The following is a 17,075-nucleotide window of genomic DNA, read 5'->3' on the forward strand; positions in this document are numbered from 1 at the left end:
CCCTTCTCTTTATTATACAAATCTAGATGCTTCAATATATATTGAATATACGTACACAGAAATTGTATCAATATATATAAGAACATAATAATAGTTTAAGAGTAGATCAGTTCTCTTTCTGCACATTCACTAAATGTGTATAGGTATAAGTCCCTTGTGGCACATATTTAGAGACAAAATTGTCTACACTCGACAACTTGATCATTTGTTGAGAATACTATTCTTTTAGTCTTCATAAACATTATATTATAACGATCATTGAACCTGACAATTTCTCCATCCAATTTTTCTTTTTATCTATTGTTTTCTTTATTGTATTTATAGATTTCAGTAAGAAAAACTAGGAACAAAATTAAAAAAAAAAAACTTTTCTTTATTAATTTGAAATTAAACTAATTGTATATTCATAATTAATAATTATATTTTAATATAATTAAAAATAATAAATTATGAATAGTTTAATTATAATATAAATAGATAACAAAATTTATAATAGTTTTTTGTGCAAAAACATTTTATTATGTAAATACGATTAATCATTATTTTATTACTTTCTTGAAAAGATATAAAATAAGTGTGAGAAATTATATTTATGATTTTCATTTATTTCCGCATCATAATAATTATTAAGCATTATAAACAGGAAATAGAGAAATAGTATAGTTTGATTCATATTATCAAAAATTTTCAAAGTCGGAAACTTAATTTTTGTAATTTGATTAGTTTTTTTGATTTATAATTTGTTTTTGTCTTAAAAAATCCCTAATTTCAAACTTTACGAATTTATTTAAGACTTACTGTATATAATATTAATTTACGAAATATATTAACATATTATAGGCATATCAAGTTCTCTATATTTATATACGAAGATTAGAAACAGAAATTATCAGTTTATCGTAAAAAAAATTTATTTTACAACGTCAACTAATATTAACCCAATTTCTTCTCGATTTCTTGAAGTACCTACTGATGCATTCGTGACTAGTTTCAGTTGCTTTGGATGATTAGAACTTTTTACTTTTCTCTCTTAATCTTCATAGAGTTAGTGATTGCTGTACAAAAATGTAAAAAATAAATATTGTCCTACAATAAATTTTCACTATCTTAACGAGAAAAGGGTAAAAAAATTATAATTCTTTTAATAATCTATAAATATTCTGAGGTTCAATTTTTTTTATTATTAATTTTCTGATTATATTTAAAAAAAAAATTTTATTATTGTGAAAATAATAAAAAAATATATTTGTGCAAACATAAAGAAAATTGAAAATAATTAATTTTTAAAATTTATTTTTCATTCTTTAAAGTACATAATTTTTTAATCATGTAATTTATTTATTTATAATTTCTTGTAGACTATAATAGTCAACATAAACTACGTATACGTTATAGTATTATAAACCAATGTTTAGGTGAAATTTTTTCCTGTTTCATTTACAGAACAGAAGGCTTTGAGCTAAGGGTACAGGGAAGAAAGAGAATATTGATTTTTAATGACAAGGTTACAAGTTTATTTAGACAAACATTTAGAGTTATAAAATTAATCGTTAAAAGAGAGAGAGAGTATCCTGAAGCAACCATTCTTGAAAATAAAGGAAATCAGCATTCCACTGCAACAAAGAATGTAAAGGTTACTACAAATTTGTATAAGGAGTTAGGAAGGATTTAGATAAAAAGTATTACGACTTATCTTAAAATTTTAGAAATAAGATGTATGAAAAAGGATCACTGCTATCCTTAAATATGGATAGGAACGGCTGGTACAAGATGTAGCTTATGAACTCACAGAAAGGTTGATAGACCTTGGTGATGATCACAAGTCATCGGAGTTTAGTTGACCGTAATGAAAACCCAAACAATGTAATTCTTTTAAAAAAGGAAGAAAAGATGATATTATGGTAAAATCAAAATCTTGAATACTTGGATGAGTACTTCTTGACGTAGAAACTTTTAACATTTGACACAGAGATTCATCTAAGTTCAACTTTACTATAAAATTGGTCAGAGTAACAGTTTTCTTTAAACGTGATAAATTAAAATAATATATTCTCACCATAAAATAATTGCATCAGTAATTGTTGATAATTTTTCTAGATGAAATTTCTAATCATATAGTATAATATGCATACATCTTGTTTTCAAATTTCGCTGTTAATATTTCAAATAGAAAAACGATCATAAAAAGTGTATATCCAATTCCCAATACATAAAATAATATGAGTAAAAGTAATTCCTTTTTAATCATTGTTGGTGGCGTGTCTTTATGGATATGTGTATCAGATTCAAAGTAATCTTTTAGAAACCCATGCTCTGTTACTCTTAGGACCATTTCATTAAAGCGATCGATGTAAGGTATGTCATTTAAATTGTAAAGAATGCTGAGTATTTCAGACAAAGAAAAATAGTGTATTAAACTTTCCGACAATATTTTTACGTTCAACTCTCCATTTTTAGATATAAATTTATTTACAAAATATTCTGCATCAGGATTGAGACAAGAATATATATATGTCTTGATGTTCAGACAAGTATTTCAAGCAAAATAATTCCGATTTATTATCTAAAATTCCAATAGTCTTGTGTCCTAATTTTTTAAAAACAGGATTATTTTCGAAAAGGAATACAGTTTTAAGGAAATAAGATGCCATCGGTAACAATGAATAATCAGCCATTTCTGCAAGATTTGAAATTGCAGGTTCCGATCGCCTTGAGATGTCTAATATTACTAAGTACATATATGAGGCAAAATTCCTGAAATGTCCGAACAAAAAATTAAAAGTTCTCGAATTTAATCCATACTTTTCTAAAATGTTGTTATTGTTGGTGAAAGTCTAAAAATCAATTATTATTGAATTTAATAAAATAGTTTTTGAATTACAACGTTTTTAATTTTTGACTTTTGAAAAAAAAAAATTTTTTCAATGTACAATATTTATAAGTAGAATGCATAAAAGTTAACATATATATAATGATTTTTAAAGCTTTTTTGACGAGCTACACGCTGTTAATAAAATTTTTTTTTTTTAAATAACATTTGACCTTGAAATTCAAGGTCAAAATGTTAATTTACGTTTATCTCAAAATCGGATTTTTTAAAATTATTTTTAACTATCTCAATGGAAAGCTTGACTAATTTCCTACAAAATATGTAATTTTCAGAGTGGGATCTTTTAAAGTTTTTGAGATATTAATTAATTAATTAATTAATGTTTATAACAAATGAAATATTTTACAAACGAATAAAGTTACCGTAATTCTGAAGTTAGTAATTGAAAGTTAACGTAATTCCGCATCCAACGAGCCCTATATGAAGTATTTTGGATAAGTAGATTGTTAATAAACAATTACTTAACATTGCAATTGTTTATTAACAATCAACTTATCCAAAATGCCTCATATAGGGCTCGTTGGATGCGGAATTAGCTTAACTTTCAATTGGTTAGTTTAGATTTACGATAACTTTATTTGTTTGTAAGATATTTCATTTTTTATTGTTATTTAACTAAAATTTAACAAAAATACTTCATATAGGGCTTTTGGATGCTTGTTGTTAGTAAAAAATAAAATATTTTACAAACAAATAAAGTTATGGTAATTATGAACTTACCAATTGAAAGTTAAGGTTATTCCGCATCCAACGAGCCCTATATGAAGTATTTTGGATAAGTAGATTGTTAATAAACAATTGCAATGTTAACTAATTGTTTATTAACAATCTACTTATCCAAAATACTTCATATAGGGATCGTTGGATGCGGAATTACCTTAACTTTCAATTGGTAAGTTCATAATTACCATAACTTTATTTGTTTGTAAAATATTTGATTTGTTATAAACATTAATTAATTAATTAATTAATATCTCAAAAACTTTAAAAGATCCCACTCTGAAAATTACATATTTTGTAGGAAATTAGTCAAGCTTTCCATTGAGATAGTTAAAAATAATTTTAAAAAATCCGATTTTGAGATAAACGTAAATTAACATTTTGACCTTGAATTTCAAGGTCAAATGTTATTTAAAAAAAAAAAATTTTATTAACAGCGTGTAGCTCGTCAAAAAAGCTTTAAAAATCATTATATATATGTTAACTTTTATGCATTCTACTTATAAATATTGTACATTGAAAAAATTTTTTTTTTTCAAAAGTCAAAAATTAAAAACGTTGTAATTCAAAAACTATTTTATTAAATTCAATAATAATTGATTTTTAGACTTTCACCAACAATAACAACATTTTAGAAAAGTATGGATTAAATTCGAGAACTTTTAATTTTTTGTTCGGACATTTCAGGAATTTTGCCTCATATCCTGAATAAACGATAGACGAAACTAGTAGTGAGACATAAAAAATTCTTTCCAACAGTTTTTTTTTGGTTCTTGAGTAGTGGACATTTCCATTATGAGTCGACAGATATTAAACGTCTTCCATTCACTACCCTTGAATCTCATAACAATAGCTGAGAATCGGATAATGGCAATCATAACAATTGTTTTCAATATTATTTGGAAAAGTTCCGATGATAGAAATATCACTTTATCACGCTTTAACGTATTGAGAATCACAGCTTTAACACTACCTAAGTTTAAAATTCGTGTCTCCTTAGCCATTAAATAAGGAGAGGAATTAAATGTTTTTATTAAAGGCCAGCGGTATGTCGGTTTACCAGTTTCATTATGACGAAAGATTAGATTGTATCCATTCAGATCGCGTAATTTATTTGGAAACCAAAGACTTTCAGATGATACAATTTGTTTAGAATAATTCTTAGTAAAAGGATTTAATTGGCTCAAATGAAGATTATCATATCTGGATATTTTTTTAGCACTATTTGGCAATGGTTACTGCATGTCAAGAAAGTCATGTAAACTTTCATAAAGATCCTCGTTAGCTGAACAAAAAGAATTGACGACTAAAACTTTTGGATGTGATAACGATTGACTGATATATTGGAAGTGCATCACAATATTTTCAATTTCCTCTATTGAACTTTCGTTTGTTCGTTGACTTCTTTCATAAGAGAATTCATAATTGGATTGTTCTGTTTATCTTTAAGAATGAATATTACTTGATGCAGTTTAGAGTCATCTTTCAGATACTTTATCAATCCATCATAGTGATTATTTTCTGAAGACAATTCTAAGATTTCTTTGGAGAATATATAACTAATAAAAAACACGCTCACAAACTTTATTGTGCAAAATCACTTTCTTCAAGTGACAAAAAAAAGACTAGTTATTCTGAGGCAAAACTATTGTTATAGCCATAAATGCTACGTATTAGTTTCTAGTATTGTATTTTTGTTTTAGATATTTATTGCTATGGTTATGAAATTAAATCCATCCATTTTATAAAGATCACAACTTTGTTACTATTAATATTACTCAAGCTTAAAGATGAAAAATGTGCATTGACTTCTTTCATAAGAGAATTCATAATTGGATTGTTCTGTTTATCTTTAAGAATGAATATTACTTGATGCAGTTTAGAGTCATCTTTCAGATACTTTATCAATCCATCATAGTGATTATTTTCTGAAGACAATTCTAAGATTTCTTTGGAGAATATATAACTAATAAAAAACACGCTCACAAACTTTATTGTGCAAAATCACTTTCTTCAAGTGACAAAAAAAAGACTAGTTATTCTGAGGCAAAACTATTGTTATAGCCATAAATGCTACGTATTAGTTTCTAGTATTGTATTTTTGTTTTAGATATTTATTGCTATGGTTATGAAATTAAATTAAATTGGTTAACACACCTTTTTAAATGTCATTAAGGCAGGTAATTTTTGTGAAACATAATAATGTAATGAAATGAAGACTTAACCTGTTGTTTAATAAATTGAATCCATATAGGGAAATTCTACAAATTGGTCATTAAGTAGTTTGGTATTCGAACAAGTGATATATTTTGATTTCAATTATTAGGGGGAAGTGCTCCGGTTGTGGGCACCCTTTTATTTATATGGCTCATAATTTTTGATCGAATGCATATTATGAGACTTGTACGTATCAGTGGCAATCTAGAGGTCTTAGGTAACTGTCAAAAAAGAAACTAAATTGATTCCTCCTTGATTTTTAATGAAAAAAAAAGTTGTACCCCTTTGTGGGCACACTTGTAGAATCCAACAATTTATGTAGTGAACCTTTTATTTGAACCTAAAAGTCTTCTTTTTTAAAATAAAAAAAAACTAAAGTGAATATTTATGTAATTTATTTTTCTTTCTTAATATGGGAAGTAATTTAACAATATATATATATGTCTTGCGTTGAATCGTCTTTGATTCATTCTTCTATGTTAGAGCGGAACAGTGAAAGTATATAATATAAGTCAAAGTAAAAGTAGAATTACACCCAGTGACACAAAATAGATGCATATTATATTTTTTAAAGAAAAGCTTTATTATTATGCTAAATTGAAAATATTGAATTCCATTTTTATTATAATCGACAAGAAAATTAATCAGTGAATTACACGCTTGTCAGTGACAATTTTTTTCTCTCTCATTATTTTCATAGAGAATATATGTAACAATTTTATTCTCATATTACGTGATATGTCTTTTTCCTCCATTAAATCACTTTATACGATTCAATTTATTTTTTCTAAAAAATTTTCAAAAATAAGAAAATTAGAAGTTTTATAAAAATTTCAATAATATTGTAATGTCGTTTGTCTCCGTCATTTAAAATTTTGTCTTTTATTTCATTATAAATATTTAATTAGATTTTCATTCATCTATTTTTTTGATTTTGTAGAATTTATGGATGGTAAACTTAAAAATCTGAATTACAAAAATCAATATTTTATATTTTCAAATAATCATAAATTTAAAAATTTTAAGAGCAAAAATCAATACAATTTTACAAATATTCATAAATTTAGCAAATTCCAAAAATCAACATTCCTTTGTAACATCATAAGATAATATCTTTTTCTTCTCAAATTTAAGACGCCACATATTTAAAAACTCATTAAGTGTCCACATATATCTATGGATGTATGTATTTATATTTTCATTATATAATTTTTAAAACATTTTCGAATAATAATTTTTTTTATTTATAAATATTTATAATAATTATAAACAATATTCATTTTTTATTTATTTTTAATGAATTATATGAAGTTTTTACAAATGAATTTATTCTTTAAAAAGTTTATAATAATTATAAATAATTATGAAAATATGTATATATTTGTGTGAATGTATAAAATTTAGATTATTATAAATAAGATATAATTTTTATTATTAACATTATAAAATTGTTAATTTATTTTTTATTAAAAACAAAACCATTTTCAATAATATTAATATGTGAAAAAGAGGAAAATTATGTATTCAGAAAATGGAATTTGGAAGAGGGGAAACGAAATCAAGGAAGAAAACTATCAATCCCCTTTTTAAGGCGCTCCTACGCGTTAAACCCTTAAAAATGAGACTGGCCCAAATTTGCCAATAGGGCCCTTTTTCTAAATAAGTTTTCTCATCATCTTCTTTTCTTTAAACCAATCCAAATTTTCCCAATCTACTTTTTCTTTTCTGCAAAATTTTTTCCCTTTCTCCAAGAATTTCCCTTCAAATCTATTTCCCCTAGAAAATCTGATGGTGGGAATTTTAACATAAAAACTTATGTTTCTATAGAAAAAATATATATTCTAATATTCAATTTTAAATTTATATTCTATTTAATTTTGCATTCAATACATTCTTCTCAACAAAAAAAAAAGATTTTCTTTCTTTCAACTAAGTTTTAAAATAATTTTTAAATTCAAGATTAATTTTAAGTTTTTATTCTAAATTCAAGTTAAATTTTTTAAATTCAAAGTATTTTATTTAAAATTTTTAAAAGTGAGTTTCATTTTATTTCACATTTTTCAAAGAAAAAGGAAGTTTCAACAAATTCCTAATTACCAAGGATTTTTGCTCTCTCTTACTTTTCAATTTCCATCATCTTTAATAATAACAATTATAAATAAAAAGTAAGTAATTTTTAATTTGCTGTCGAAATATTTTCTTAAAATCTTTTTACAAATTTTCTAATTCCGAAGAATGGACTATTGTTTAGCATTAGACTATTTCTTCAAAATCCAAATTGAATCCTTTTATATTAAACCTTTTTATCCAAGAGAATCTTATTCCTGTAGAGCAGTTACCATGATTCTCTGATCCATTAAATTCAAAATTATTCCTTTAAAAATAATAAAAAAATAGAACTCATTTTAAAAAAATTCTGAATTATTAGATGAAAATCTAGACTCAAAAATATCATTAAATTTAATAAAATATTTATTAATGTAACAATATATATTCATGAACATATAACATGTATTTATATTAGTAATTAATTGGTACGATTAATTATTACGAATTATATAACATTTTTTTTAAAGTAAATTAAAAATTAATTTAAATTCAATATTAGATAATAATTTCTTTTTTAGGAAATTTTGATTTTACTATTTGATCAAATGGGCATAAAAATTAATAAACTTCATATTTGTAACAAATTTTTAATAGTTTTCTGTACAAAACTTCGATGACAAATTTAGCTTGAAGATATAATAAAAAATATTTAGAAAAATATATTTACAAAATCATGCGATGTTCATTAAAAACTAACTGTAATTGCTCTACATTCGTAAAAGAAAAATTATATCGTCGTTTATTTCAGACACTTTCAATGATTTCGTATTTTTTATTTAGTCCAAATTTGGTAAATGTTCTCCTTTTATGGTAATAAAATCAATTCTAGAAAGGTGAGACTATGGAATTGCGTTGCATTTAATCATTTAATTCATCGCGAAGAAATGCATGTACTTTTTTTCTTTACTTTAGATGTAATTTACGTCTCTCTGGAATTTTATTAGTTTGACCAACAATTTGATCAATTTTTATATTCAATGGAAACAATTATAAAATATTATTTAAATTAAAAATTTAATTACCTTGACCAATAATTTTATTTATCTAAATGAAATATCAAATTACCTGCGGGGGTCAAATATATTGTATTACCTGAGTCAAGAATTTTATAATCCTCCTATCAAGATTTTTTTTAGTTAGATTAACAATTTTATTATAGATAAAGAAAAAAATTATTAATTGATATAATTATTAAAGATCCATTGAGAAGTAAATTATATACTTCAATCAATAAAATATTTAGATAATAATAATAAACCAGTTATTTCTTTCATGAGAGTGAAAGTATAATTTTCTTAGAATAAGTTTCAATTATTTTTCCAATTGAAGCAATAATACTTCAATAATTGTCAATTATTAAAACAATTCTTTTCGTTTAAATTGAAAAAAAATAATTTTTTTTTTTACAAAGAGTTGCACACAATTCTTATTGATTAATTTGACAATTTTTCTATACTGTAGATACATATATTATTTTCTACAGAGTCAAAATTATTCATGATTTTATTCAACAATCAACATTTCAATTCATGAATAAAAACTATATATATATATATATATTTCAACAACATATCTTTTTAGATTGCCTTACTGAAAGAAATACTTTACGCAACACTTATATTATTGAAAAATAATTTTATTTTTTTAATTTGTTTGGAGGAAGAATTTTTTCTCTCGTTCGTAAAATCGTGAGACATTTTTAATGGAAAAGAAATAAACTATTTCTTTCGTAGTGCTCATTTCTAAATTTAGTGTCGATGAAAATGAAGAAGCCTCTTTTCACAGCAGAAGATGGCAGATTGATTAGACCTTCAAATATTCTAACTTGTTAAGTTTTAGTGCCAATGCTTTCCTTTTGATGAGTGGTGGTACACATGTTTATAAATGGGCACATGAACGGCATAAGGCTTTGCCACGGGATAAGGAAATTTTTTCTCTACATAAACTGGATAAGGCTTTTCCACGACGTATGGTACCTAAAAAGATTGTATTCTTATTTAAAAATCTATTAACAAATTCAAACTGAAATATATAATTACATCTATATTTACAGTATGAAAGATAAAAAAAGAGTTAACTAAATATTTCTAAATAAATATTTGAAGTTTATTTGAGACAAATAAAAATTTTCTTTACACCAAAATAAAATGTATTTTTACTACTGATAATAAAAGATGTCGAGTTTCAAGGAGATCAAAAGTTGGAAATTCGTGTCTCTTAATTATATCAGTAGTAAAGATAAATTTTAGTCCGACATGTGCCTAATATGCCTGTAATTTTAACATCAGTAGTAGAAGTGAATATTAAGCCAGACATCCCAAATTCTTGCAATTTCTTTATCAGTAATATTATTATTATTATTATATTTATCACTTTTTTAATTTTTTTATTGTTTAATAGCAGTAGTAAAAGTGATTTACTGTTCTTATAATTTTGGAATTACTAGTAAATGTCAGTTTAAATTTATTTAAATTTTGGTATCAGTAGTAAAAGACAATAATAGTCAAACTGAATTTTTCTAAATTTTTTACAATTACAGTTACACCCAGAGAAATGTTTTATATGAACCAAATAAAACATATTTGATTTAAATAAACTTATATTTGTCTAATAGCCTACTAGTCTATTTATTTGGCGTATATAAATTTTTTATTTAAATCAAATAAAAATTTATTTTAATCAAATAAATATTTATTAGGCTCTAAGACAAATATATCATTTCTCTGGGTGTAGTTGCCCGAACATCATTAAAGTGATATTGGTTGCTCATTTCAGGCGCTCTTTTATTTATGTCTAGGATTTATAGAAGAATCTGTAATTTTCTAATTTTCTACTATTTTTGCTAACATTTTTTTTTTTTTGTTTATTTTTTCTTTTTTACTTACGTGCTTTTCTACTACATAAGGCTCAGGTTTTTCAACGGGAATTTCTATATGTTTGATAACCTCAACTGGATATGGATGTGGAATCTCCACTGGTACTTGATACGGTTGTGGAATTGGAATCCTTATTTCTTGGGGAATTTTTACTATTACAGGATGTGGAATGGGTATAGCTGAAATTAAAATTTTCCTTAATAAATTTATAATTATAATAAAAATTTTAATTTAGTTAATATGAAAAAATAATTGAAACCTTACGCCACACTTTTTCCCGTCGGTTACAATTACAATAATTATTTATTCAGACATTATTCGCCATCATTATAATTCGCCTTGGTTGTCAAAGGAGTTAGAAAACATAACCGGAAGTATAAATAGTACAATATACTAATACTTTCGGGGAAGTCAAGACAAAACAAAAATATATCCCTCCAAATGTCCTTAAAATGGCATCCACCAGAAAGCAAAAAAAAATGCAGTAAAATAAAAAATAATATTTACATTACATTTTTTTAATTTTGACATTTTATTATTCTTCTATTCTAGTTCCTAGAAATGATACGTGATAAAATAAAATTGATACGTGATTGTATGAAAAATTTAAAATGAAGTTATTTTAACACATAAATTATTATAGTTTGTAGTTAGGATGAAGGAAGTGTCTTATTTGCACTTGGAGGGATATAACATTTTTGTTTTGTCCAAATTTTCTCGAAGACGTCGTTTTTTACCTAGAGCACTACAAAAAGTGGTCCAGATAACGGAAACCCGTAATCTGCACTTGGAAGGATATATTTTTGTTTTGTCTAAACTTCCCCGTAAATGACGTTAATTTTTTACCTAGACCACTTCAGGAAGTGGCCCACATGAAGGAAACCCTATATTTGCACTTGGAAGAATTTAATATTTTTGTTTTGTTCAAACTTCCTCGAAGATGTTAATTTCATACCTAGAGCACTATATATATAGGGAGACATCCGGATGGCCCTTGGATTAGTATATTGCACAATTTATACTTCCGGTTATGTTTTCTAACTCCTAGATAAGCAGGGCGTATTATAATGGTGACGAATAATGTCTTGATAAATAATTATTAAAATTGTAATCGTCGGAAAAAAGTACGGCGTAAGGTTTCAAAACTTGGATGAGCCATGGATGGATCCAGGCATACATTTTCCACTTGGTATAAAATGAACTAACATATTTTTTTAATTTTTAATATTTACCTTGTTGACTATCATAAATAAATAATTTAAATAAATTTATTTTTATGTACATATTTTGGTCCACTACAATATAAAATGAAAAAATACAATGAATTAAAAATTATGATTAAAAAATAAAACTAAAAAAAAAATGAATATGAAATTTAAAAAACTTACCGTATTTTTTATATATTGGAATGTGTACAGGTTTAGTTTTTTCCTCATATGTTGTACTGACATGATCATCACTTTCAGGATAACCGGCAGACACCAAGTAAATACAAGCGAAGAAAAAAATCTGCAAGTGAAATCTCCGATATTTAATTTACTCGCACATCACGTATTGCACACTTGGGAACAATTATTATTATCTTTGTTCACAAATAACATACATCCCACAGTTTATGAATAAAGAGAGAGCAACAAACTAATAATGTACTTTATAATTACAGTACTATTTTGCCTCAATATTAACATTTGCTTCCTCAATCATATATGATACTGATTACATTTAAAATAATAGTCATTTGAAATTACTCCAATTATCTTTAATGACTTTATAAGTTTTGTATGTTTAGCAATTAAAACTATATATATGTATGTAATATTAAATTAAATTTACTCCTAACAATTTTTTAACTCAACAAAGTTTTCATTTTAATTTAAGAAGAAAAATTCAAAAACATTTTCAAAATATAATGCAATTTAATTTATACAACTGTTTATTTTCTCATTTTTAATTTTCATTTTTTAAAAAAATGTCTCTTTTTTTAAATTTGATTATTATTCATTCGTCCGTTTTTAGTTTATATTTGATAATTTATAATATTTATTTCTGATTTTAGTATGGCCATGAGGATAAGGAAGAAACGTAAAATTTTTAATTCATTCACATTTATAAAGATGTTTTATTTCTTTTTTTTTCGTTTATTTTTGAGTAATAGTTGCTTACAATTTGATTCATGACGGAACTTTTTGGAGGAAGTTGAATATTGACACAGAGGAAGTCGAGTTGAAGGAACGAGGTTTATATACCGTTTATATTCCACCACCTTTCACTTAAATCTTCTTCTACTAGTACACTATATCCCTCCCGCTAGAAAATTATTACGAAATTTGTTTTACAAATGTTTTAACTTCAATAAAAAGTCTTTTAAGTAATTTGAATACAAAGTGAAGGAACAATTAACCGGCGTACAAAACATCTTTAATTATATTCACACGATCGTTATAATTGTTCCGGAAGTTATTTTAAAGTGCTAAAGAATTAAGATAACAATATTGATAAATTAGAATTCATATTTTTTTATAAAATTTTTTATACATGATAAAAGAAATAAAAGATCAATAAATAAATGGAATATGTGATTTTATTATTTAAATAATAAATTGACAAAAATTACTGCAAAATAGAACGAAATTTCAATGAAATTAAAATGTTAGAAATAAAAATGTTATAATATATTTTCAAAAATAATAAAAAGAATAGAGTATAATATATAATAAACAAATTATAATCAATTTTTTTATATAATTAATATTAATTTATAAAAACAAATTTTAATTATGTTTATAAAAATAATTCAATACTTTCAGGAAAATAAACTTAAACAAGAAAAATAGATTTTGTGAAAAATTTAAAGAATGTGGAATTATCAAAATAAAAATTACTTTAAAATAACTATATAATAACTTCGTAAATAGCTATAATTCACCATTTGCAAATATCTCTATTAAATAATTAATCTTTATGAGACTTTTTGCAACACTTATTAATTTTCTTTCGGGATTGGTTTAAAATTTATAGTCAGTTCCTCTATAGCAAATATATTTATGAATAATAAAATATTGTGAATATATATATATTTTTTTTTGTTTATGTACAAAAAGAAATATAATTTGTTTATTGTATCTTGAAAAACGTTCATTGACCTAAATAAGAAATTAATTAAGTGTTAGTGACTAATTTCCTATTGCCTTCCGGACTCGTTCAATATTTTTCTTTTTTTTTTTTCATTCAGAAAATAGAAGGAAGTGATCGATGCATTTACTTTCGCTTGGGGATTTTTTTATATTTCTCTTCTTTTTCTTCATTGGCCACTGGAGGTGCAACTTATATTCACATACCGCACACAGTCAATATAGAGTATTACTTTGCTCGAGACCTCTCAAAGAAATTTTGCTCGATTTCAATCGACGAATTTTTTTTCTATGCCCAGAAGATTAAATCCTAAGATAAACGAGATGAATGTGTTCATTTGTAACAATGAATACTCTCCCTTCCGCGTTTGAGGTTTCTATTACACTCGTTTCTCAATATATGTATATATCTAAGAAAGACATAAAATAAACATGCTAAATCTCTATCATATTCTTTCTTTGTTCCCTTCAAGAGGCAATGGATTTTTTAAATATAGATCTTTTTACTTCACGGAAGGTAAAATACAGTTACGAAGATTAATTATCTTTCATTTGAAACTTAATAATAACAAAATAAATCAATTGATGGTGACAAATCTTAAATCTAATTATTTATAAGTTCCGCTATTATAATAAAGTTTGTTACCGCATTGATTAATGTTAAAATTATTTTTAAATATATAAAAAATTTACACACAATTACAATAACATAAAAAAAGTACAGCTAATTATAGTCAGTAAGAATTTTTACCCATTTTAATAGGTTAGTTTTCATTAATTCTATTAAACTTGTCACAAGACGCGGAGATAGCGCGCTCCTAGTGTTCACTATCGACAATTCTAAACGTTGCATACAGCGTTTAATGGCTGCTTTTTCGTCGAATATTTTTATAAGTGTCAAAGGCTTCGGTCTGAGAAGATGTGGTCTCCTCTCAGTCACATCGACGACACCAATCGATCATTATTATTTGATTATATGTAACACATAAAACCAATTTTTATACGTTTCAATTCTTCCATTCTGTCTGCTTCAACGGTGTCGGTGGATAAAATAGCAAGTTTCAATTCCCGACAGTTGGGTCAGTCACCTTCCTGCTTCCTCATTTTTCGAATACATATATGCCAATGCTTGTTGAACCTCTTCTACCTGTATAAGGCGTTCCAAGTCGTGGATCTCAAGTGTGACCTTTCTATCCACCGACTACACTTTCCCTATATGCATCCGACCGTATTGGTAATTTCCGTGGTAAATGCCTCTTCGTTGTAGTCGCCTTTGATTTTGATCAGGAGGTCTCCCTTTATTCGTAGCTCTAACAATAACCGTTTTTGTATGACTGATGTCCGGATGGATCTTTTTGCGAAGCTTACCCAAAACGTCATCATACGAATACCTTTAATACACTTTGGATGACCATCGTCGATCTTGTTCTCAAATTTTATCGTTTGGTCCACATTCTTCTGAACGTCTAAATATTTCTTCCAATCTCGACCAACATTGCTACCACATCTGCTCTTAAGTTTATGCAGCTTTCGATAGTTTCGTTGATAGCTTCCGTATTTATTTCTGAAGTCATCAGGCTGTCAGTACTAAAGCTGCTGCTTACACTCAAGAGGTCGATTTTTATATGATAGAAGAGCCTTGTACCTCCTACGACAAATATAGATTTTTCTTCGAATTCAGAAAATAAAATCTGTCAGACCGTTTTTCGTACATTGGTCAACTGAGAGAATCTACCTATGATTCTTTTTTTATTACCAGAATTCTTGTCACTTCAAAGGGAAGTCACCCTAATTTGCAATGATTAGATGGTCACAGCTTGAGCAAGAGGGTGGAAAAAGCAACCCACTATAATAAAATTTTATCTATTCTCTTTGTGAAAATTCTGTATAAAAGGACCACATTTGCTAGGAGAGTTCAGTTCAGATTTTGGTACCAGCACGTCAACTTCATATACGAAATCTTGTAGAAGTAGTTACTCTGCTTAATTTTCTACTTAAATTGAACTTAGAAGAATCTCTGTGACAAGTGTTAAAAGTTTCTACGTCAAGAAGAACTCATCCAAGTATTCAAGGCTTTAACTTTCCCATAATATTTGGAAATCATTTCTTCTTTCTTTTCTAGAAGAAATTAATTATTTGGATTTTCATCACGGTCAACTGAACTCCGGACCTGTGGTCATCACCATGGCCCGTCAACTTTCCTGTGAGCGCTTAAGTGATATCTGGTACCAGCTGTTCCTCCCCATATTTAAGGACACAGCAGTGGTCCTTTTTGATACATCTTACATCTAAATTTTTGAGGTAAGTCGTAATACTTTTTATCTAAATCCTTCCTAACTCCTTATAAAAATTTGTAGTAACCTTTACATTCCTTGTTGCAGTGGAATGCTGACTTCCTTTATTTTCAAGAATGGTTGCTTCAGGATTCTGTCTCTCAAAGATCAATTTTATAACTCTAAATATTTGTCTGAATAAACTTATCATTAAAAATCAATTTTCTCTATCTTCCCTGTACCCCTAGCTCAGAGTCTTCTGCTTTGTAAATGAAACAGGAAAAATTCACTAAATCACCGAGCGTATATAAATAAATATATTTTTCTAAAATCTTGACTGCCAATATTCAGCGAATATTCGACCAATATTAAACAGCCAAGTTCTTTCTGTACTTCTAATGAGCTTTATTCACAAAGAAAATAAATTCGTACTTGGGAGTAATAAACTAATCATGTTAAAGAGAGACGTATAATTATTTAAACCAGAAGGGCACTTTAAAAATTACGCTAGTCCGGACTGTATGATAAATTAAAAAAGTTTGCAACTAAAAATGTAAATTTTGTAATTTTTTAAAATTGTATGTGCATTTTAAAAATTTTCAAAAAAAAATAACGTGCAAAAGTAGAATAATATTGAGACTAAAGAAAAAGGAAATAAAATTACGAGCATTCACATTAGATTTTCTTGCGTGTCATAATCTATTCTAGTCTGTAATAAATCATAAAATGTTGCGTGAACGAATTCTAATAGCCATTTAAGTTCAATGTTGTGACAGTAATAATCTTCGATCATAAAGTAACAAGTCATATGTTCACATATGTATATGATATAATTTATATTAAACGGATACAATTAATA

General features: G+C 26.0%; 1 protein-coding gene across 1 annotated transcript; it reads right to left on the reverse strand.

Annotated features, from left to right (window-relative positions):
- Positions 1-9,337: 9,337 nt before the first annotated feature.
- LOC127279384 (MAGE-like protein 2) lies at positions 9,338-13,049 on the reverse strand. The gene is made up of 4 exons (XM_051301706.1): positions 12,976-13,049; positions 12,201-12,321; positions 10,822-10,991; positions 9,338-9,912 (listed from the first exon to the last, which is right to left on the reverse strand). Exons 1-4 carry the CDS (start codon positions 12,985-12,987, stop codon positions 9,772-9,774), a joined length of 444 nt encoding a protein of 147 aa, XP_051157663.1. The 5' UTR covers positions 12,988-13,049; the 3' UTR covers positions 9,338-9,771.
- Positions 13,050-17,075: the final 4,026 nt, after the last annotated feature.

Source organism: Leptopilina boulardi, unplaced genomic scaffold, assembly GCF_019393585.1.
Source record: "Leptopilina boulardi isolate dan_hultmark-lab unplaced genomic scaffold, ZJU_Lbou_2.1 LbouV2_216, whole genome shotgun sequence".
In the NCBI taxonomy this organism is placed as follows: Eukaryota; Metazoa; Arthropoda; class Insecta; order Hymenoptera; family Figitidae; genus Leptopilina; species Leptopilina boulardi.

Coding starts and splice junctions, on each gene's coding strand:
- LOC127279384 (XM_051301706.1), bottom strand. Junction 10,992..12,200: donor TCCAATATATAAAAAATACG/GTAAGTTTTTTA, acceptor TTTTAATTTCAG/CTATACCCATTCCACATCCT. Junction 9,913..10,821: donor CTTATGTAGTAGAAAAGCAC/GTAAGTAAAAAA, acceptor CAATCTTTTTAG/GTACCATACGTCGTGGAAAA.